The sequence below is a fragment of the Anneissia japonica genome, unplaced genomic scaffold, assembly GCF_011630105.1.
Source record: "Anneissia japonica isolate Jap-2015-1 unplaced genomic scaffold, ASM1163010v1 scaffold288075_len254835_cov185, whole genome shotgun sequence".
NCBI lineage: Eukaryota > Metazoa > Echinodermata > Crinoidea > Comatulida > Comatulidae > Anneissia > Anneissia japonica.
The window spans coordinates 154,187-177,004 of NW_022711128.1; the positions used below are offsets into that span (position 1 = coordinate 154,187).

The window sequence follows — 22,818 nt, forward strand, 5'->3', positions numbered from 1 at the left end:
CAGGCCGCTCGGGAAGACAGGCTCCAGTCTCCACATCACCTCAAGGCAGTAGATTTCACCATTCCCCTCATGAGCAGTCAATATTTGTATACTATTACCCTATGGGGTAGTACTGTTTTGCCCTGCCACGCAATGTGCCATCTCCAGGCTGTGTTGCTATGCAATTTATGACACGTACAAACAATAAAAGAGACGCCACCTTTACAACGCTGAAAGATTGGATCTTTGGTTGCCTAAAGCCTAGGAAGTAAGCCTAGGCCTACTTGGTGTGTACTATTTTCATTACTTTTTTAGGCCTCGTAGAATCCATGTATGAGGTATATAAAACAAATATTGACTGCTCAATTGATTAAGGGAACAGTGAAATCTATAGACCCTCGGTGATGTAGAGACTGTAGCGTATCTTCCCGAGGGCTAAAGTCTCCACATTACTGAGGGGCTATAGATTTCATATTCCCCTCATGAGCAGTCAGTATTTGTATCGGAATCTAAATTCAGTGGGTGACTGCTACATAAAAATGTCAAAAATACAAAATGCTTGTACCATGCAGTTGCCAGAGTTAGTGGAGCTAATGGCCTTGCTGCCTAGCCTAGCTCGATCTCCCTTCTGCCGAGGAGAAGACGTTTCCAAGTAGAGGTATTTTCCAGTCTCTAGGCCTGTGGTATGGTCACGGGTAGGCCCTGTGTAGGGGGTATTCGTTATGCCGCTGTACTGGTACCAGTCAAGCTCATCATTAACCAACTGTCTCCACTTGCAAAATCCCCATTCAAAGTTACATGTCTCATAGTTTGCTGTTGAAGATATGAGAATAAATTATATTGAATATTTATAATAAAAAAGAAATTGTACGCTTACTTGCTATGGTTTGGCTACTATTTTAGAGAGACATCGTCATGCACTAAAATTTGAAAGTGCATTGACCTCAGATCAGTGTCAACAAACACTAACATCATAAAAGTAAAAGAAGGTACTCACAACAAGATGTCTCATCAGTGTTGTCACCACAGTCATCGGTCAAGTCACAGAGACGGTCATTATTGACACAGCTACCTCGAGCACACTGTGTTTGACCTGCCCCACAGTTGGTTTGAATTGCTAATGGCATGAAAAAATCAAGACAATATAAGTATTAGTATTGCTTACAGTAAAGATACATTTTTTTGCTTACAGTAAAGATAAAACATTCTGTTTGATGGCAGTTGTTTGCAGTGTCACATAATACCATGACATACAGTAGATACAATAATTTTACAAAAAATTAAAAGGGTCATTAAAGTTAAATATCAAATGACATTTAAAACAATTACAGGCTTATTTAATTCTATTAATATTATAATTATTATTATTATTATTATTATTATATATTATAATTATTATTATTAATGTTCTTATTATAAATTATTACTATTATCATAAGTAAGTAGTTAAAGATTATATGTTTTGTGTATCGTATCCTGGGCACATAAGCATAATGGTTATTATTCTTATTATTATCATTATTATTATTATTATTATGTTACTAGACCCTACTTAAGGGGGAATTTAGACGATGGAGAAATTAGAGAACAATTAAAAAAACGATGTCAAGGGGAAAATAACATGACGTTAAGGGAAAAATAACACAAAAGATATTTACCGTAAGTCCGACTTAGTGCATATTACTATTATTATATATATTATTATTATTATTAATGTTCTTATTATGAATTATTAGTATTATTATAAAAGTAAGTAGTTAAAGATTATATGTTTTGTGTATCGTATCTTGGACACATAAGCATAACAGTTGGTTTCATCTGAGTTGTTAACCCGGGTTAAACAAAAAATAAATACAAAAATATACAGTAAGCCGAAGCAAATTGCTGAGTAGTAGTGTTATGAAAAAAAAACCTTCAAACCCTTTAATTCTTATACATTTATATTGTTTTTATGCATATATTACAATACTTGTTTTAAACTGTGAGTTGTCTACTGTTTGGACTTACGTGGAAGGTTACAGTTTTTGAAGCTCACATCATCAATAGCAATGTCACCAAGGGTTGTGTAAGATCTTTTAGCCTCAAAGATAATCTAATGGGAGGAGATCAAAGGCATTAAACTGAAGCTTTGTCTACACTATCAAATTTCATCAAAAAAGTGTCACATAAAATTTGATGGAACATATTGTTGAACACGTTTATGGATTGGATTGGATTTAATCGGTGTAAACACCAAGGATAGCCCACAAAAGACTAGAAGACTTATTTTCAGTGGGGTCCTTCTGGTGGTGATTTGGGCAGTACACCGGGAGACAATCCCCTACTCTTTTCTGAAAAGTGTACCGCATTCTTTAACGTGCACATGGGCCATAAATGCACACGGGACCAACGGCTTAAACGTCTCATCCGAAAACCGGTGCACTATCGTAACTTGTATTTTAGCCTTCTAGCTGAAACTCAAGGAGAGGCAGTGATAGGAATTGAACGGGGGACCTAGAGATCTCCACGGTTCAGCGCACACACAGTGGCTACCACCAGATTAGCCGACTGAGCTAAGCTGCTCTCTCTAAACTAACCTGCTCTCACTATGAGCTTCTATTGCAGAATGGAGATCATACTGATCTTGTCTATTTTCATGAGATAAGAGAAGAGAAGCTACTAAGGTAATTGACACTACACAACCAAGTTTATGAAGCTTATGCCAGGCAGACCCAGCCAGCGACATCATTTCAAGGTTGGTTGAGTAATCATGAAATAGACTTTATCTGCTTACCCGGAAATTAGATTTCATTCTGCCAATGCCCAGCTGCATATTCATCCACTGATCGCCTTCATCCTCTGTCAGTAGAACCAATAGGGTCTTTATGTTTTTACTTGAAACGTACACTCCAAGATCTCCAATATCTACAAAAATTCATTTTTATTTTAGCTTAATGATGACTCAATCATCAATCAATCAATCAATCAATCAACAGATATGTGTAAAGTCCCAAAATCCACGGCAGAAATAATGGCACTATGACGTAAGCATTACTCAAAGTGACTATTTTTAATGCTAATGCTAACAATAATTAATAATACAAATGTAATGCCCCCTGACCTGAGCCATACATATGGAACCAAAAGTCCAGCATACACGTTGAAGAGGCATCATACATCTGCACAGTCTGAAGGACAGCCATGGAGTAGCTGGAGCCGGAGCTGGCATCAACATACATGTAGTGGCCTGCAATAGTAAAGAGAACATCACCAAACATCAGTCAAAGTAATAACATCTTAAAGCCCTGTTCAGACTTCGAAATTTTATTTGACAAAAACATGTGACATGACTAAATATGGTCATGATGACATCATGACCTATATAGGCACATCAAGACTACTGTATATATGGGCACACAGAAATTTTAGCTAACCAACCAGTAAAAATTGTGTGTTGGTAGAATAAAAAAGCAATTATTAGGCCTAGGTAGCATAGGCTGGCCTGCTTTAAATAAATGAACATCATTCCAGTCCAGGCCTAGGCTATGATTATGTATTATTGCTTTTTGAAGCCATTGAACCAGGGACCAAAAATCTCAGTTCAGTGCACACACTGTGGCTACCACCTGTTTAGCTGGCTGAGCTACGCTGCTCTCATTTATGGTTGTGAACTAAATGTGAGCTGTCGTGACAAAATGAGTCTTGTGGTACCAAAAATGGAAAATGAGTTATTGATATATTTAGATAGATGAATATATGTGGCAAAGACAAGCCAAACCAGTTACTCGTCGCAAATCCTGTTTTAGAATAAATCGCAAAAACATGCTGGAATGTCAACCTTTTTGAAATCTATTTTATTGCACTAAACCAAATATTAGGACAAATGATGGACACCTACCATTTGGACTTCCAAGTGTATGATCTCTGGATGGTCCAGTATTAGAGGAGGGGGTTGCACCTTGTCCCAAAACCCATTTGAAAGAGCCTGAGGTGATTGTTTTCCAACCACACTTGCCACCTTCAAATGTACAAGTACCTACACGAAAAATAAATCAGTCATTAATAAGGTTTGTTTTTTTTTTTTAAATTAAAGGTGGCTTCACATCGGAACAAAACCAAAATTTGAATTGCGTTTCCCAATGTTCTGTGAAATGCCTACTGTATTTTTACATATTATTTCAATTTTTCTATCAGTTTGGTATGCTTTCCGATCAAAAAATTTGGATCCAGTGTAACTTACGTAAGCCAGATAGAACTGTCTTGTTAGAAACACCACTTCTATTATTATTATTACGGTATTTATATATTAATAAATTGTCTTTATTTTCTATTAAAAATTTGTTTATTTAACTAAACAATATCCATACTATTGTAATTATCAATTCTATGGATACTGTATCCGTGTGTTGTTCACCAGCATTGTTATGGAAATCAGTTAAGAATAAACAGGAGGCAAATAAAATGTTGAGGGATATATACACTGGGATAGGCTTGTAGGGAGAGCCAGGTTAATTCCATGCAAGAGAAACCTTTTCAGATCTGGTCAACAACAAAAACTTCCCAGCAGAGTCTAAGATTTACTTACCACAATTAATTTCATCACTTCCATCATTACAATCATCGACAAAATTACAGACCAGTTTTATATTCGTCAAGCAGTCACCGTTGTTACATGCGAAGGCACACGGAGGGGGGTCGGTGGGCGCCCCACACGTACCCATGTACAACTGTGTATCATCAATCGCCAGATCACCTAGGTAACTTCTGCCAACAATACCTTCAAATACAACCTTGGATAAAAGTGGAAAATGGATTTATTTAATCATGAGCTTTTACCAATCTATTTGATTTGTATTGTTTAGTAAAATTATTATCATTCAATCCTGGTGAAGTTGAAAGGCACTATTGGTGATGTCCAAATAAGGCAAGACTTTTTTATTCCCTTGCTTAGCGAACCTCCACCTCCCAATAAAGGAAAAAAACTAAACATTTTATTTTTTGCCAATTAATGCACCTGCTGCCACGAAAAAATAGAATTTTAAGATAAAAATAAAAGTTTTTAATTAATTGACAATCTGTAAGTTGAATTTTATCTCCAGTCAAACAATATTTCAGTGGCATTTTGGATTCCACTTCGGAAAGTTCAACTGTACTTATTTTGAGAAAATTTCAGTAATAATACATAATTTACATTATTTAAATTTACTAATATTAATTATCATAATAATAATACTATTAATTATATTCTATTATGGCATATATTATACAATTGCTTCTTTCGAGAAATTTTCTCAGCTTTAAATAAATATAACAAGTTTTTGTACCTCAAACACTGTTGTTGTGCTCATCACATCTACAAGAGCATGTTGCCAATAGTTTCCCTGGTCACCAGTGAGTGTCCACTTCAGTTCCCAGCCAGACGGGTCAATGATGGACTTCTGTAGGTAAACGTTGAATGTACCGGCATCGCTGCCGTACATGTGGTACCAGAATGATAAACAATAATCCTGATTAACGTCGAAAGTCTCTGAGATGAGCCACGCCTTCTCCCCTTGTACTCGTGGGGCGGATGCCTCGATGAATACATAGTAGCCTACAAGGAAGTTTACATTTTGTCGTCATGTAATTATAAAATTTAAATTTTAACTGAATTTTTAAAAACTGCTTATCAAAAGTTTCTGTTTTGATTCATTTAGAGATTTTAAATTCATTTTCATCTTAGAAAACTTAGGCAGTAGCAAATCCAGGATCAAGAAAGGTGCTCATCCCCCAGCAAATACTAAAAATTCTCTAAACAAATGTGAAATCATTTGAATAAAAGATTAGAAAGGCCAAAACTATGGCCCAGGACCCAACAATAAGTAAAGGAACCCAAAAATCAGTCTATTCTTTGACTATAGTTCTTAACTGATTCAAAAAACTAAATTAACCCAAATATTTAGAAATTACTAAATCAGTTTATTGAGTCTCACCAAAGGATGTTCCAAGCGTGTGATCATTTGGTGGTCCAGTCGAAGCACTACCTGTCTGTCCGCTGTTCCTCAACCAATCAAAATCATCAAAAGGAACATTAAAGTAAGTACACATGTCTGTCTCAAAGTCACATGTACCAGGCTGGTTGCAAAGCCCATTCTTGATGTAGATATCATCAATGGCAATATCACCTGACCACCCGTTGCCTACGATACCCTCAAAAACAACCTATCAGAATACATAGAGATTTAATATTACAGTATAAACTTTAAAGTTATGTCAAAGTTGAATTATCTTATGTTTTGTAAAAAAAAAATTATACATAAAACATATTTTGCATCTACCAAAGAAAATACTAACTACTAAAGTAGTAATCTCTTATTAGGCAAAAAAAACCAATTAAAAATCAGGTTTGGTCAGTCATAACTTTTGGGGGGAAAATATATAATTTTGGATTTCCAAGATTTTTGGTCAGTTGGTCTGGATAAGACAAGACTTCTTATCGTGTGTTAATTACTGTGAGTCACATTAATGCTTGCAAAAAGAAAGACTAAAATACAAATCATATATAATTATTAAATACCCAAAACATCATTAACCAAGCAGCAACCCCATAGCTAGAGAAACTAATTTACCTACAAAGATTTCAGTGAGGCAATGATGAAGACACCACACTGGCAAAACGTTGTTAGCATTCTTGTTCGTGGCCATGGGTAAAGAAAGGAATACTTACCCTGTAGGGGTATTGAGCAACTACGCTAACTTCTGTCAGTCTCCATAAATCTGGACTTTCAAAATTCCTGGACCAGACCGCGGTTCCTTGATCACCAAGCATTTCAGCGTAGACATTGAGTGCACCCATATTATCCCCGGTCATGTGATACCAGAAACGTAGACACTGACCATACGTGGCTGGGTATTCAGCCGATGTCAAAATGGCTGTATCACCAAACTTTCGAGGTGAGGATGACTCGATGTACATGTAGTGTCCGGCTGATGTACCATAAGTGTGGTCGTTGGATGGACCGGTTCCGGAACTACCAGTTGCGCCGCTTGCAAGTGTCCAATCAAAATCATCATTTGAATTTTGAGTGTACCCGCAAATATCTTTACCATGTTCAAAATCACAAGAAGCTAAAAGCAATAAGAAGTCCAAAGCGACATTATTTATTGACTTTCTTCTCCTTTTAAAAGGCAATAAAAATCCAAAATGAAGTCTTATTTATTTTTATTTATTTATAAATCATAATATGGGGATTATGATTCTTATAGATATTAATATTATTATTACTTACTGATTCCTACCATTCCTTTCTCATTTTTTTATTCTGTACACTGATTTTTTTTAATTTCTTTTTTTTTTGTTAATTTGTTAATTGATGTATTGAAATTGGAATGCAATCAATATTACAAACACTGATGATGTACAAAAAACGTCGTGAAACTTAGCATGGGGTAACGAGTCAAAAAAGAAGTAAAAAACATACTAAGTGGTGGACAGTCGCCATCAGAGAGGAAGATGTCGTCCAAAGAGATGTCACCTTGATAGCTTGACCCTACTACACCTTCAAAGACAACCTGCAACAACAAAGCAAATATTTCAAATTTAATTAAATATCAATATGAATATTGGCTTTGAAATTGTGATAGTATTGAGAGAATTTAAGATTTTAACTTATACAGTAACATTGAGATTTACTTATACATATTTTCACCATCAACAGCTTCTCTTCACTTTTTAAATATTAAAAACACACACCCTTAAGCCTGGTTCTCATGAGAGACCCTGTATCTGGATCGGGAGCTACCCGTTAGTTCTTACCGTTAGCACCTGTGTGAGAACGCCCGATCGGTTAGCGCTAAGCAAGCGCGATCGGTTAGCAAGTTGAGCGCGTTTCTATCATCAACCATTCACACGTACACGTTTACAATTTCCAGTTTATTATGCCAGTGATTCGATCATCATATTATTGGTATCCGGATTTTCTCGTATGGACGCACGACAGCTAACGGTTAGCAGGATCCGGATCCTGCTAACCATTAGCTGCAATGTGAGAACAGAACATATTCACACTTACTGAGAATGATCCATTCATGTACACCTGTGCAAATTTCCAATCATAACCTTGGTTTCCTGTGCGCTGCCATTCAAGTGCAAGAGCGCTGCTGCCTGCGTCTTTCCTGTAGACATTCAGTGTCTTGATATGGGCTCCGTACATGTGATACCACCAACTGATGCACATGCCGTACTGAGCGGTGTTAATGCTCACTGATATCAGTCTTGCCTTGTCGTTATTACTCCGCCCACTTGACTCGATGTAAATGTAATATCCTATGTAAAAAAATATTCATAAAGTTCTCTGTTTAAAAGTACTAATTAGTATGTAAATAATTCAAATACTTGGCATTAAAATGAGGTGGGTGGGGAATTGGAGACAAAGGTTTGATGGTAAATGGAGACAAAAAATAAGTATATATTAAACATTGGTGTAAAATTCATCTATACACGAGTGTACAATACACAAATATTGAATGCTTACAAGGAAAATGCAATAGAAAGAACATTTTCATGAGTTGAAAAATTGACCGTTCCATTATATGAATCGGAGCTGACTTCAATGGAACCGTCAATATTCTTTCCATTGTACAAATACAAAAAAATTCATTATTTGTTTTCAATACATCAAAAAATATTCCAGTTATTTGATATTTCATAAAAAACAAACATAGGTCTACCTTTCATTTGAATGGAACAGTCCATCTTCTTTCAACGAATCAAAATACTGTATAAGGTGGAGGCGTGTAATGGAACAAAGTGAATGGAACAAAAATGAATGGAAATGAAAGTAAATTACATGAAGAATGACTCAAATTTGTATAAAATGAATTAGATTTTCATGAATGGAATAATAACAAATGTTACATGATATTAAATCCACCAATCAATTGACAACGATCTATTTAGGTGTTTTATAGATCAGAAACACATTAAATTCTTTATGACCATTATAAATAGTAAATGGTATTTACTGTCAAAAACAATCAATAATACTATTGCAGACTAAATTAGCATTATCACTTTAGGTAAATTCTGCAATATATTTACCGCTGGAACTTAAGGTAGTGTGGTCAAATTTTGGGCCAGTGTCTACTGAAGCCGTAGAACCCTGAATTCTTGTCCAATCAAAGTTATCGGTGGATTTATCCTGTTGCCAGTTGCTACAAATACCGGTTTCAAAGGTACAGTCATATATACCAGGAGCTGAAATAAAGAAATTTTAAAATAATTAAGTGTTCATTAATTATATAAATGTGTGTGATTCTATTAAATAATTTAGGAAATTGTTCTCATGTCCATCCATTCATTCATTCAACATTTACTGTCATTGTATAACATTGGAAAGACAGTGAAATTGAGTTGGCTCATGCAAAACACAGTTAGTTGTGCAAACCTAACCTAAATTAGACTGAAAACTAATGGTAGAAGGAAAAAATGATGATCTGAATCTAGTGGTTGTTGGGCCCATTCCTTATCATTGTTGATAGTTTCAAAATTATGATTTCTTTTCAGATTATTTTTTTTTAATTTTATAATAATAGAAATAGCTATATAAATGCCTTGTGTAATTATTGTAAATATTATTAGTAATACACTTACTATGAGTAGGTATTGGAGGCTGTGTTGGTGGCTTGGTAGTTGGTACAATCAGACTTAGACAGGTGCCTATTTCAATGTCAAGATCATCCAAAGCAATATCACCTGTGTATGTGCCCCCATAGGTGGCTTCGAATATAATCTGGAAAAAAAAATATATATATTTATTTTATTTCAGTTTTAAATAATATGATTTGGCATAATATAAAGACCTTTTGTCTTAGTGGTTACTAATTGCTAAACAAGAACAATGCAACAACAATTGTAAACATTTGGAAGGTAATTAGAATGCTATCCACAATGTTAATCAGCAGAGAAAGAGAAAGTTTAAAGTGACAACAAAAATTAGCCAATTTACTCCTAATTCATTTTATAGTCAACTACTACTGTATTGTATTCTAAAATTCAAATTGAATTTTTGGCTGTATAACATACAAAATATTTGTTCTAATTACTCTTGTGATAATAAATAAAGAAGATACCTTGGTTTAAAGTGTAATAAAGCTCTGCTAAAAACTATCAAGTCTTATGCAAAAAGTAAGTTTGATTTGCCCATATATGGATGTGATATGACACAATCAAATACATACATGGGCGAATCAACCACAGTTTCCACATCAAACTTGATAGTGTGAATAGACCTTTATACATTGCTCAATGGGACGGTTGTATTTTGTCGTAGTGGTGTTCTTAGAGGAACAGTAGCAATTAGTTGGTTTATAAAGGTAAGTATTCACAAAACAGACTTCTGTATCTCACGAGAAAAACAGGTTACCTGATATTCCCTTGGACTGATAACCTCCAAGTTTCCATTAATCCATACGTTGCCTTGATCTCCGGAGCGAGTCCAGAGCGGATTTCTCATCCGTGTGTCATCCTGGGAGTAAATATTTAATGAGCCAATGCCGGAGCCGTACATATGATACCAGAAACTGACGCATGATACACTGGTGGAGTCAAGATATTGGCTGAACAGCTGAGCCGTATCACCAGTTGTCATGCCACTGAACGAGGTCTCAAAGAATATGTAGAATCCTTTGGAAATAAGATAGTTCAAAGAGATCATCAGTGATGTTTTTGTGATGGTCGTCGGGCGAGGTGATTCTATGAAGAACGCAACGCAACGATGTGGACGCAGATCGGATTAATGACAATCCGTTCAGATGACCATCGACAATCATCAGACCGAGTCTCATGGTCTTGTGCTCAAAGACAGCGGAATTGGATTCAACAACGATAAATGAGAAATTTGCTTTATTAAACTGATTAATGAGGTTACATTCTATATCAGCCAATCATAGAGTGGATATTTCAGGATGTTTACATCTCCAAAAACTGAAAATGGATGAATGCACCAACAAACATACTTTTTTATTTATTTAATCACACAACACATGCACCAAGGAAAGCTAATAGTGAATATGTCACTGTCCTATTTGTAGGTGACAATCCCTTAAACAAGACAAACAAACACACATGATGCTTCACACAAACAAAATATCACTAGGAGGTTTAGGGAGTGGAGTTGTTTGGTCATGAGAAAAAATCCTGCAACACTCACAAGAATCGAACCCAGGACACTGTGATTTTGGAAGGAAAGCATCTTAACCACCAAGTTATTCACTGCTCTACAATAATGTATTTACCTTGGTCAGAATTGGTAGTATGATCTGTAGTTGGGCCAGTATAAGAACTTGGGGTATTCCCATTTGCTCGCAGCCAATCCCAATCATCGTTGACAGTATTGGACCAAGCACACATATCTTCTTCAAAGTTGCAAAAACCTTAAAAAATAGTTTTGAAATTAAGAATCTGAAGAAAATATTACTCTATTAGTTCTTTTGATTATTTGCTAGTAGTAGATTTCTTTTTACAAATATAAGCAATTATATACAAACTTTATGACATTCCCAAAACAACAATGAATTTAATTTTACATCCGAAAAACATTAATATATTCATGATTGCTATGATGACAGCAACTCTAAATTATACTTTATACACAACATAAAAAATGAACAAAAAAAAAAGACAATTATCTTTAGTACAATACCAATAATAGTGTTTATCATAAGCTCCTACCTGGACGTCCACATGACCCAGTGGTCAACTCTACATCATCGATAGCAATGTCACCTTGATAATTTGATCCCACTACTCCCTCAACGATTATCTTGTACTGATGGGAGGCCGACACAGATATCTGAGTAAAGCGCCATTGATCATTCAGATCACCTACAATCAAAGTAACCTTCTTTATAATTTTCACAAACAGTATTTTCTACTATGTTAGAGTTGCATTAGAAAACTTGGCAAAAATTGGTTTGTCCAGGTGTATATTTTTAAACCAAAATATTCTACTTAAATATGGGATTATTGTTTCTTGGTAACAAACCATGACATTTGCAAGACTTATTCAAACCAATAATTATGTTTTAATCACAAAGTCTGGTTGTGAGAACAAAAACAAGGCATACGTGAATGGATTGAACACTGAACCCTCACATTAGGAGCTACTGTATAGTATCACATTGAGCCTGGTTTCCATAAAATCACTACACGCTACTGCTGACTCCTTTGACGATGCTAATTGGTCAGTTGAATCTGGAAGCTTTCCCAATTGCATCAGGGACAGCTACACAGAGCAAGAATTGCAGTGAAAACATTGTAGCTGTGTAGTGATTGTATGGAAACCGAGCTTTAGACACCAATACCTTAGAACTGGTTGGCTAAGGCACACACCAATTCTAAAGCATTTGTAAGATCGCTTACCTGTCTTGGACCAAAGCGAAGTTTCAATATTGTTAACAAGATCCTTAGAGAGGACGGTCATGGTGCCAATGCCAGAGCCATACATGTGGTACCACATCCTGAGGCATTCTGCTGTAGTATCAGGATACGTTGGGCTAAGGATACGTGCAGTGTCACCGGCAACTCTGGGAGATGATGTCTCAATGTATGCATAGTAACCTGGAATAAAAAAGATGAAATTTCATTTTGTTGAACTTGGAGATTTATATTATTATTTGTCATTGTTTTTATAAGTATAGTTATTATATACCACGAGACGTTACAACAAGATCAGATGACGTCAGCATTAGAAGGCCACAGCAGTGGTTGAAAGCTTGCAAGTTAAGCTATTAAAAATGTTTTCAAGTTTAAGAATCCTATACAATATTATTATTTACCATTATAATTAATAGTAAATTAGCCTAATATTATTATCATCAATAATAATGTTATTACCTATAACTTTATTTTCATTATCATAATTATTGTTATTAATAATATTATCATTATTGTTGTTATTATTATCATTATTTATTAATAATATTTTTAGATGCACATATAATTTTTATATATCAGTTTACTGCCATCAGTAATAACAATCACATGTATTATCAGACTAATTCTTTACCTGCTGCTGTTCCGGTTGAATGATCCTTAGTTGGCCCAGTGCCCGCAGATGGTGTACCACCCTTACCACGAGACCAGTTAAAGTCATCTGCACTCTTCTCTTGTGTCCAATCACAGAAGTCCATCTCAAAGTCGCACTCACCTAAAAAAATTCAAAAGCAAATAGCACTGCAGGTGTTTCAAAAGAATACAACAGATGACAAGATTAATTTGTATAACTGTGTGTTTGTACTTACGCATAGCTGTGCATGGTCCGTCAAAGAGGAAGACATCATCAATGGCAATATCACCTGCATAGCTTGTACCAACCCTTCCATCAAATATCACCTGCATAAAAATATTTTAAAATACATGTTTAACTATCATAAGTGTAGGCTAAGTTTTGCCTTGTTTTCCATGACCTATGCACTGCAGTATAGTAGTAGTATAAAGTCAAATGTTACAATCAAACATAGTTGAATTTGTAGGAGTATTTCTGTTCATGCATGAACTTCAAAAACATGACAAATTTCATTTGGTTCAATTCTAAGGAATTGAACCAAAGACCATGGTATTTGAACGTGAGCATCTAACTACAACTCTCTAATACATAAATAGGAACTTACACTCCACATATCATCACTTGTGATGGTTTTCTCAGCCTTTAACCAGACGTTACCCTGTGTACCAAATTTTGTGAATATCAGCTGATCGGCCGAACCCACTCTCAAGTAAACATTCAAACGGTCAACATGAGGGCCGTACATGTGATACCAGAATTGTACGCATTGTCCGGTGGAAGTAGGGTTCTGTCTTGTGGTCATAATGCGGGCCCTGTCACCTGCAACGCGTGGACTAGATGCTTCGATGTAGATGTAATATCCTAAAATAAAACAAATATAAAACCATAACATCAACAATGCATGGAGTAAAAATGTTTTTTATTTATTTATTACTTCTTATTACGACCCTTGATCCTGATAAACAAACACAAATTTGCATCTCCATCCACCTCCCTTGTTCCTTGTTATGGAGGAATATCCAGTACAGACCAAAAACATTCAACTAGTAGCAGCACCAGAGATACCTAGATGAAGGGTTCAACCTCCCTGACCGCCAATCTAAGCTGAAAGGTCCAAGATCCCAGACAGAGGGTCCACACCCACCTCAGCCTCATCATAGTGGGAAGCAAACTTTAAAAAGAGGCACTCTAGATGCCCAGAAATGGCATTCTTAGACTGTAAAAATGCTTTTTCAAAATGGTGTTTCCCTGATTAGGGTCCTGTGCTTCCTGGACTCCTATTGGCTCAGCCACCGCATTCAATAAAAATCATTTCTCATTTTATCAGGTACACATACCACTCGGTGGAGAGAAACGAAAGATAAATTTCTTTGTACAATAATACAAGTAAAATGAGAGAGTTTAAACCATTATACAACAAAATTAAAAACTGAATGTGGATAGCCTACCAGTTCCTATTGTATGGTCAGTTGAAGGTCCTGTATCAGTACTAGAAGTGGACCCTTTCAGTCTTGTCCAGTTAAAGTCATCATCTTTTAGTTGTGTGTAACCGCACATACTACTCTCAAATGTACAATCCATTGCTAATGAAAAAAATGAAAAAGTATTACTGTACTTTGTTAGTTGTACAGTGGCATGAATGAGATAATAACCTCGACAGAGTTTGGATTCGCCTATCTAATCTATGGGTGAGATACTCTCCAGGATAAAACTTGTAATTAATTACCATTTCCCCTTAAAGGGGTGTCTTCATCCATACACTTGTCGTAATTTTGGGAACGCCACAGAGCAGTTGCAGATTCCTTGGAGATTCTACATTTTTTAAGTTCTAGTTGTTGTTTTGTATTTTTTTTTGTGTGTGTGAAGATTTTTCACACTGTATATTTTTTGAAGACTTTGCATTTGTTAGTTCCTATACATAACTTGATGATTTTATTTTGGCCTTTACGGAAAGTACAATATTGAAAACAAAATACGATACTTACAGAGAGCAGGGGACAGTGTCGTCTGTATTCCTTGCCCGGGGCAACCAACAGCCTCAATATCCAAGTCATCTAATGCAATGTCACCGTCATAATTCGAGCCATATGTTGCTTCAAAGACAATCTAGGATAATAGAACAACAAACAGTTTTATTTCCGTTACTATTATAAACATATGTGTTAGATGCAAAATATTAATAAGGGATGGAATATCATAGCCCAAAAAAAAAATAGTCTATTGCCTTCAATGGAATGTCTGACCCTGTTGTTATCATTTGGTATAAAGCACTGTCCACATTATCAAATTTCCTTTGACAAAAAACTGTTGTATGCCCATATATAGCCACGATGTGCCTATATATGTTCATGATATGATGTCATCATGACCATATTTGGGCATGTCACATGTTTTTGTCCAATAAAATTTGATAGTCTGGACAGGGCCTAAGACCATCATAGTCATTATGTGCCTATATATGGGCATACAAGTATCTTGGACAAGTCTTTGTAGTGTTGAAACTATCATGAATACTTGAAAAGGTTACAGTAGCAAAAAAAAATAAATTAAACAAAGAATTATAAATAATAAAATTAATATTTACCTGGAATTCTGTATTTGCAACGATATTAGTAATACCCTGGAACCATGTGTCGCCTTGGTTACCTGACAGAGTCCAGGTTAATTTCAAGTTGCCTTGGTCATCCTTGATATATACATTCAAATCTCCAGTTCCTAGAAATTCATAAAATCAGAAATACAATTCATTCAGTGTGGTTAAAAAATTGACACACTTCAATGATCTGTGGGTAGTTAATCATGAGGCTGAGAAGTAGCGTAGCTTTTAAACTGGACATACATCAGATTTGTGTCTTTTAGACTATGTTAGACACAAAAGAAACAGTTTGAACATACACTGTTGGATGAAGTACAGTGGTTAGTACAAATTCTAACTGACTACACAAATCAGAATTAATGCCATCACGTGCTGGGACAATCATTCATTCTATTTTTGTGGTAGGGGTGTTTTTAAAGGAACAATGGAAATTAATTGGTTTATCCAGATCAGTCCCACAAACCTACAGTGTAAATGTACACAAACCATGCATGTTTGTGAGACATGTGTGTGTTTCTTCGGGATGTTCTGATTGGTCAGTTGTTAATTTTTATTGCCACTCCAGAAAGGTCAAATGAACTAATAATCCAAGCATTGAATGATGTCCACAATGCCACAGTTTCATTTAAATTTATGAAAATATTTGCGGACATTGCTCACCCAATAAAGATACAAAACTTTGATAGTAAGATTTGTGGACATACCTTGGCCATACATGTGGTACCAAAAGTACAAACAAGCATCATTTGTAGCTGGTAGGTGTTCTGAAACAAACATTGCATTATCGCCTACACCCAAGTTTCCGGTACTCATCTCCACAAACATGTAGTAACCTAGATTATTAAACAAACACAAATTCAATTTTAAAGTACTGCAATTATGTATCATATTAAAGGGGCAACCCCACATGTCAGGGCTCGATTTAGTACTAGCCCGGCGTACAATGTCTAGTAAAAACCGCCCCGGGCTAGCCTATTTACTCCTCATGTTGCCCGGTTGTCTAGTGGAGAATTAGCAAGAAAAACATTTTCTTTAAAAAAACCGGAACTTTTTAGACAATCCCTGCACAAGAGGTACCGCAGCCCAAAGAGAACACTCTAGCTAGCTTTCAGCTCTCCACATGCGTGAGTGTTCAATTATTAAGATGATCCCCAAGTCATTCACTGTTTACCATATTTTGTTCCACTGGTGTGATCTTTGCTTGGTCCTGTGTAAGCACTTGGGGTGTTACCAGCATTCCTCAGCCAATCAAAACTATCCAGAGTAGGCTCATTGGTCCAGCCACACTTGTCAATCTCAAAGTCACAGAAACCTGCAAGAAATAAATATATATAAAGCATGCAAATGCAATACTGTATGTCTAAAAAATGATATACAAGAAATTTTGCAATGCAGTTAGTCCAAGAAAATAAATTTTATTATAATAAATTTTGAAAACATTCTACCGTTTCTTCCACATGTTCCTGGTATGATTGAGATATCATCCACTGCGATGTCACCCTGGTAGTTAGAACCCACTTCACCCTCAATCACTACATAATATGGATGTCCAACTTTGATCGTTGTTTGCGCAAAACGCCACGCATTCTCATTGTATTCTGAAATAACAGGGCAAACAATATGTGTAAAACATGAAATATAGATAGTTGGTCTTTTTCATTATGACTAAGTCGAATAACAGACTGCTTTTCTCCCCTGTTGTTTGCAGGCCGGCATTTATATTTTAGGGCCATTTTCTTGTCTCATCTGTGGCGGGCAAATTTGTTTCTGGTTCCTTTTTTATTTTTATTTTATTTCAATTCTCATTCAATAGCAGGAAGGCCCCCACTTACAGAATGTTTAAGCCACCTAGGCAGAGGTACAGAAATGCGCCATGGTGCTGATGGATGGTGACCCCAAAGAGTATTTGCACTCCTACTTTGCCTGTCTAACCATTTGTCTCAGTTTGTTTTATAAAATATAAAACACAAAAACAAAATTAAAAAATTAAATAAATAAAAAATGATAAAAAAAGGGCCAAATAAAATTACATTATTATTGTTATTTAATCAAAACAATTATGAATACATTTATTTTAATCTTGAATAAAATAATGACCTTCAAGGAGAAATATTATAAATTTACATTAATATTAAGTCTAAATAATATATATTTATTAACTAAATTGATCTATATTAAACTTGGTTACACTTACTGTCTTCTACGAAGAAATTAGTGTAAATGTTGGTGATAGAATCCAAACCTCGGACACGCAGAGCACCAATACCACTACCGTACATATGGAACCAGAACCGCATGCACTCTCCAAAGGTGTCGTCGTACAAGGGACTAAGGATACGTGCAACTTGCCCCTGTACACGTGGTGATGATGTTTCAATGTATGCATACCTTCCTGTTGGAGAGCAAAACGATCAAACATGCATGTCATTAACTCCTAATGTATTGATGAATTGTCATGTTTTTTGTATGCTTAAATGTTGACATTGAACAGAAAACTGCTTATTATACAAAAGTTATTTATAGCACATTGCACTGATTATGCATACCTGATAATAGTAAATCGGTCAAAAAGGAAATGAAAACTTTAGTCCTAAATTTATACCTCCAATGCAAGTTTAAAATTAGTACAAATATATTAAGCATGCAGTGAAAAATGGTATTATACTAGTAGATACTTAGAAAGGTCTGAAAATCATAGTTTAAACAAAATATATTTCGCATGATGTCAATCAAATTATTCCAGGTCTCTCAGCTGTGTACTTACATACTAAACCTTTAGCTAGATCTAGTCTTTATGGCATTTGAAAAATTTATTTAAAAAAAAAAATATCTTTCATAGAGTGTTAAGACATCCTGTAGTAAAATATATTACAATATTTATTACTCGCATATGAATTTACTGTTTGAGTGATTTTAATCAAAGTTGTCATAGCTTTTCCTACTTTTTTTGTACTGTTAGTACAATACCCAGGACCCTGTCTAAAATCAAATTGACATATATTTAGGAATAAATAATGTGGTTGGTAGAAATGGTCTTACCAGTTTCTGTGCCCATGGTGTGATCAACTGGTGGTCCAGTGCCCTGTGAGGATGTGCCATTGTTTCCAATTTTCCAGTTGAAGTCATCTGTGCTATCTTGTTTCCAGTCACAGAAACCGGTCTCAAAGTTGCATTCCTCTGAAAAAAAATGAGGAAAATATACAATATAGCTCACATTAAATGCAAGGGGGTCTTTGGAGTTTGAAATTACACCCTCTGCATTTTGCACAAACAGATAGAAAGATCAGCTAGAATACCAACAATGTGAAAAATGCTACTATTTCGTTAGAATACCACTAGTTTGTGTACTGTACATTCCTGTTTAAAGAGACTTTCAATAAGGAAAAACAAATGTTTTTGAGATATGAAATGACTAACTTGTTGCTTCGCAAGGTCCAACATCAAGGAATGTGTCGTCAATAGCAATATCACCAGTAAAGGTTTCGCCTCTGATTGCTTCAAAGACAATCTAGAAAATATTTTGAAATAAGTGGATTACAATATTATACAGCATAAAAAATGTATTACTATTTATGTATTTATTCAATACAAGAAAAGCTCTGTAATAATACTACTGCAAAATTCCACATATTATTATACTATTTACTATAAGAGAATAGTGCAATCACCACATATCATATAATATACATAGAATGGATACATCGTGAACGGGTATATACAAATACAGTATACCAAATCAAAATTCTAGATAATAAAATACTGAATTTGACACAAATATTGAATTACCTGCCAACTCTTTTTCTTACTGTCGATGGTCAATTCAGCCTTGAGCCACTGATTCCCTTGTGTCTGGTACCTTGTCCATATCTTTGTTTCAATGCTGGCATGTTTTAGGTATACGTTGAGAGTGTCAATAGACAAACCAAACATGTGATACCAGAAGCTAAAGCAGCCTTTCTTGGAACCGGTGTAGCCAACTTGTGGATGGGAGGTGAGACGAGCCTTGTAGCCGGGAAGGGTTGGCGATGATGTTTCAATATACAAGTAGTAACCTGAATAGGACCATTAAACAAATCAGACGGGATGCAACAAATGTTGTCATCGGTACAGTGGTCCCCAGATGCCGAGAGGACGGGGTGAAATGGGACAGGAGATAAAGTTGCAAGGGACGCATGTGAAGACGGCAGTCGGGTATGAGATCCACAAAACTGGCCAGATAGCCCAGAGCCAAAGTAGAGCTGGAGTGTGCCAGTAGGCAAGAAACGGCTAATAGACACTTGCGTATCCTGGTTTCCGAGGACGCGACTGATCCCCACAGATTGATGAGAGCCCCTAGGTACATGGGGAATTGCGAAGGCACCAAGTTTGACTTGATGCGTCAAGGATTATCCATTATTTTTCTTTTATACTCGAGAGGTAAGTTCCAAAGGAAACTTAGGCATTTATAGGTTTATCTAGGTAAGTATTCACGAAAAAGACTATTCATGTCTTAACAATAAGAGGCAATTCCTTTCACAAGACATATACACATCATGCTACACATGAAGCTAAAGGAGTAGAAGTTTATTTTGATCATGAGGAAACATATTGGTCAGGATATTGTTAGCCTACTTTAATAAACCAATAAATAACACAAATCAGAAGTGATGCTGTTGTTCTATGAGTGAGACCCTTGCCTGGATGGAAATTTGAGGCTTGTTACGTAAGGTTGAAGTATAATATACGCTGGGTTTAGACAATTCCATTATTTTTGGTATGGTAATGGTTAAGTTCCATTAGGAATCTGGCTTATAATGGTTCATCCACGTAAGAATTCACTAAATAGACCCAAAATTCATTGTGAAAATTTTCCTTTGAACATAATGGAAAATAACACCAGTTTATCCAGGTAATTATTCACAAAATTGACTAAATATCCTAAATATGCACATCAAATCAAGACTTACCGTTTCCTAAAGTGTGATCAAAACCAGGCCCTGTGGTTGTTGAAGGGGTTTGACTGTTAGTCCTTGTCCAATCAAAATCATCGCTAGTTAATTGATACCAACCGCAAAGATCATTTTCAAAGGTACAATCCATTTCTACAAACACAATTATGCAAGCAAATGTAAAATAAACCAAAAATAATCCAGGTGTGTGTCTCAAACACAAACATAGTATTCATATTCTTTATAGTCTAATCCACTGCCCATAAAAGAAAACATTAATATATAAAAACACAAATTAAATTACCTGTAAAAATAAAATAAAAATAATAATTATAAATACAGAAAATAAAAATTCTCAGAAAATCATATATAACATTAATTTCAATTATATTTGAATAAAATTTACAAGTGTTTCGCAAAGGAAAAGTACTTTAAGTAGATCCAAGGCCCTTACCATCGCTACCAGGGAAATTGGAAATATGACAGTTATGGTATGAGATACCATCAATGGCGACATCCGTGGTAACAGAACCAACACCGAAATCTGGATCCGCCTCAAACTCAAGCTAAAGACGATCAATAAAAGTGAAATTAATATATTTACGTAAAAATATATATTGCAATATAAAAATAACATGGAGAATTTACAAAGAAAAAAAAGAACATAAACATCAAAATATCAATTTACATCAATACATATTTAATCTCAATGTTAAAAGCAAATCTTTATATATCAATACATAATTTCTTAAGAATGATTGACTGGGACAAACTGTGCCATGAGAATGATCTGTAGGCTCAAGGGACCAAGTAAATGGTTAGTTTGACCATAAATAGTCCTATCCAAAAAATATCTTTAGTTTATACAGTATCACCTCAACAGATGAGTTGCTTTTTTTTCATTTCATTTTATTTATTTAGGCACAAGCACCAAGGATTACTAATCAGTGAACCTAATCACTATCCTACATGGCATATCCATTAAACGACAGGGACTGAATGGACCAGTACACGGGCGTAACACCATACTATTCTCGAAGTATGTAGTGGGTTCTTTAAGGGGCACACAAGCAAATGCGTACACTGGACCTACGGTTTAAAGTCCTTATCCGAAAAGACTAGTTCTACCACCAGAACCATTGACAAGTGAGCTGTTCAAACCAGCGCCGATATTATAGCTGAAGGTTACGGTGCTCCTGACTCGGCCAATCAACTCGCTTACTGTTGGATGAGATATATTTTTAAAATTTAATGAAGGCTTACTTACATAGTAACCTGGAGGGTGTTCCCCTACTGCAACTACTCCTTGCACCCACTTATTACCCTTAGCGTTGAATATAGAGAAAACTTTGTAGTTGTCAAAGATGTTGGTTGCACTTTGAACCCACAGAGCAAGTTCACCGGTGTCGCTGCCTCTCATGTGATAGTAAAACTCAACCTGGCAAGCTTTACCGATGTATCCCAGCGTTGGCGTGTCAAAGTACGCAGCGCTGTAGAACTGCGAATTCGTACCTTCCACAGCCAGATAAAAACCAGGATCTTAACAGGAAATAAATAATCATGTTTCAAGGTCTGTCTACATTTTCACTTTATAAGTAGAGCTCTGTCCACACTATCACATTTTCTGTGACAAAAAACTGTTGTATGCCCATATATAGTTATGATGTGCCTATATATGGTCATGATGTGACATCATCATGACAATATTTAGGCATGTCACAGGTTTTTATCAAATAAAATTTGATAGTCTGGACAGTGCTCTTATATGGGTGGCAGGCCTGTAACCAGGTTCATGTGAAGAGGGTTTCCTATAGGCCAAGTGTTTTTATATTAGAAAAATGTTATGATAAAATGCCAATACAGTAGTAAACATTTCAAACCACCACCCCACCCCTCTTCCTGGTTATGGGGCTGGGTGAGATATGACATTATCATATCCATAATGCTTTGACTTTCTTCAATTGTATCAGACACTGTATAAATATACATATTATTATTACCTTTTCCTAAACATTTTGGTTATTATAGATCAGTGGAAAAGTTTACAAAATTAACACATATTGATAATATACAAGTACCATTTTGATCGTTGTGATGATCGTAGGAAGGTTGGTTTGGCTTGTTTCCACCTTTTTCTCTCCTCCACACAAACTGCCCTCTGCTGTTATCTCTTCCACCACAAAGATCGGCATTATCAAACTCACAATTACCTATTGAACAAAAAACATAAATACCAAATTATACTAGATATATCATCATTATTATCAGTTACTTTGGTGAAATTAATCTT

The 22,818-nt window shown here is 35.5% G+C and overlaps 1 protein-coding gene across 1 annotated transcript in view; it reads right to left on the bottom strand.

Moving 5' to 3' along the window:
• Positions 1-22,818, bottom strand: part of LOC117107325 (MAM and LDL-receptor class A domain-containing protein 1-like) — a 98,620-nt gene that overhangs the window by 10,743 nt on the left and 65,059 nt on the right. Inside the window, exons 86-120 of the mRNA XM_033248969.1 lie at positions 22,607-22,738; positions 21,796-22,067; positions 20,983-21,094; positions 20,547-20,681; positions 19,387-19,652; positions 19,018-19,108; positions 18,640-18,777; positions 17,795-17,992; positions 17,046-17,198; positions 16,772-16,912; positions 16,305-16,433; positions 15,589-15,719; positions 14,990-15,110; positions 14,453-14,587; positions 13,609-13,865; positions 13,240-13,330; positions 13,005-13,145; positions 12,359-12,556; positions 11,669-11,821; positions 11,233-11,370; positions 10,362-10,621; positions 9,590-9,728; positions 9,038-9,193; positions 8,010-8,263; positions 7,419-7,509; positions 6,665-7,065; positions 5,931-6,159; positions 5,283-5,551; positions 4,544-4,748; positions 3,857-3,994; positions 3,080-3,205; positions 2,753-2,883; positions 1,987-2,071; positions 977-1,096; positions 545-792 (exon numbers count right to left, since the gene is read on the bottom strand). Coding sequence (XP_033104860.1) covers positions 545-792; positions 977-1,096; positions 1,987-2,071; positions 2,753-2,883; positions 3,080-3,205; positions 3,857-3,994; positions 4,544-4,748; positions 5,283-5,551; positions 5,931-6,159; positions 6,665-7,065; positions 7,419-7,509; positions 8,010-8,263; positions 9,038-9,193; positions 9,590-9,728; positions 10,362-10,621; positions 11,233-11,370; positions 11,669-11,821; positions 12,359-12,556; positions 13,005-13,145; positions 13,240-13,330; positions 13,609-13,865; positions 14,453-14,587; positions 14,990-15,110; positions 15,589-15,719; positions 16,305-16,433; positions 16,772-16,912; positions 17,046-17,198; positions 17,795-17,992; positions 18,640-18,777; positions 19,018-19,108; positions 19,387-19,652; positions 20,547-20,681; positions 20,983-21,094; positions 21,796-22,067; positions 22,607-22,738 — 5,984 coding nt within the window. The remainder of the gene's footprint in view (positions 1-544; positions 793-976; positions 1,097-1,986; positions 2,072-2,752; positions 2,884-3,079; positions 3,206-3,856; positions 3,995-4,543; positions 4,749-5,282; positions 5,552-5,930; positions 6,160-6,664; positions 7,066-7,418; positions 7,510-8,009; positions 8,264-9,037; positions 9,194-9,589; positions 9,729-10,361; positions 10,622-11,232; positions 11,371-11,668; positions 11,822-12,358; positions 12,557-13,004; positions 13,146-13,239; positions 13,331-13,608; positions 13,866-14,452; positions 14,588-14,989; positions 15,111-15,588; positions 15,720-16,304; positions 16,434-16,771; positions 16,913-17,045; positions 17,199-17,794; positions 17,993-18,639; positions 18,778-19,017; positions 19,109-19,386; positions 19,653-20,546; positions 20,682-20,982; positions 21,095-21,795; positions 22,068-22,606; positions 22,739-22,818) is intronic.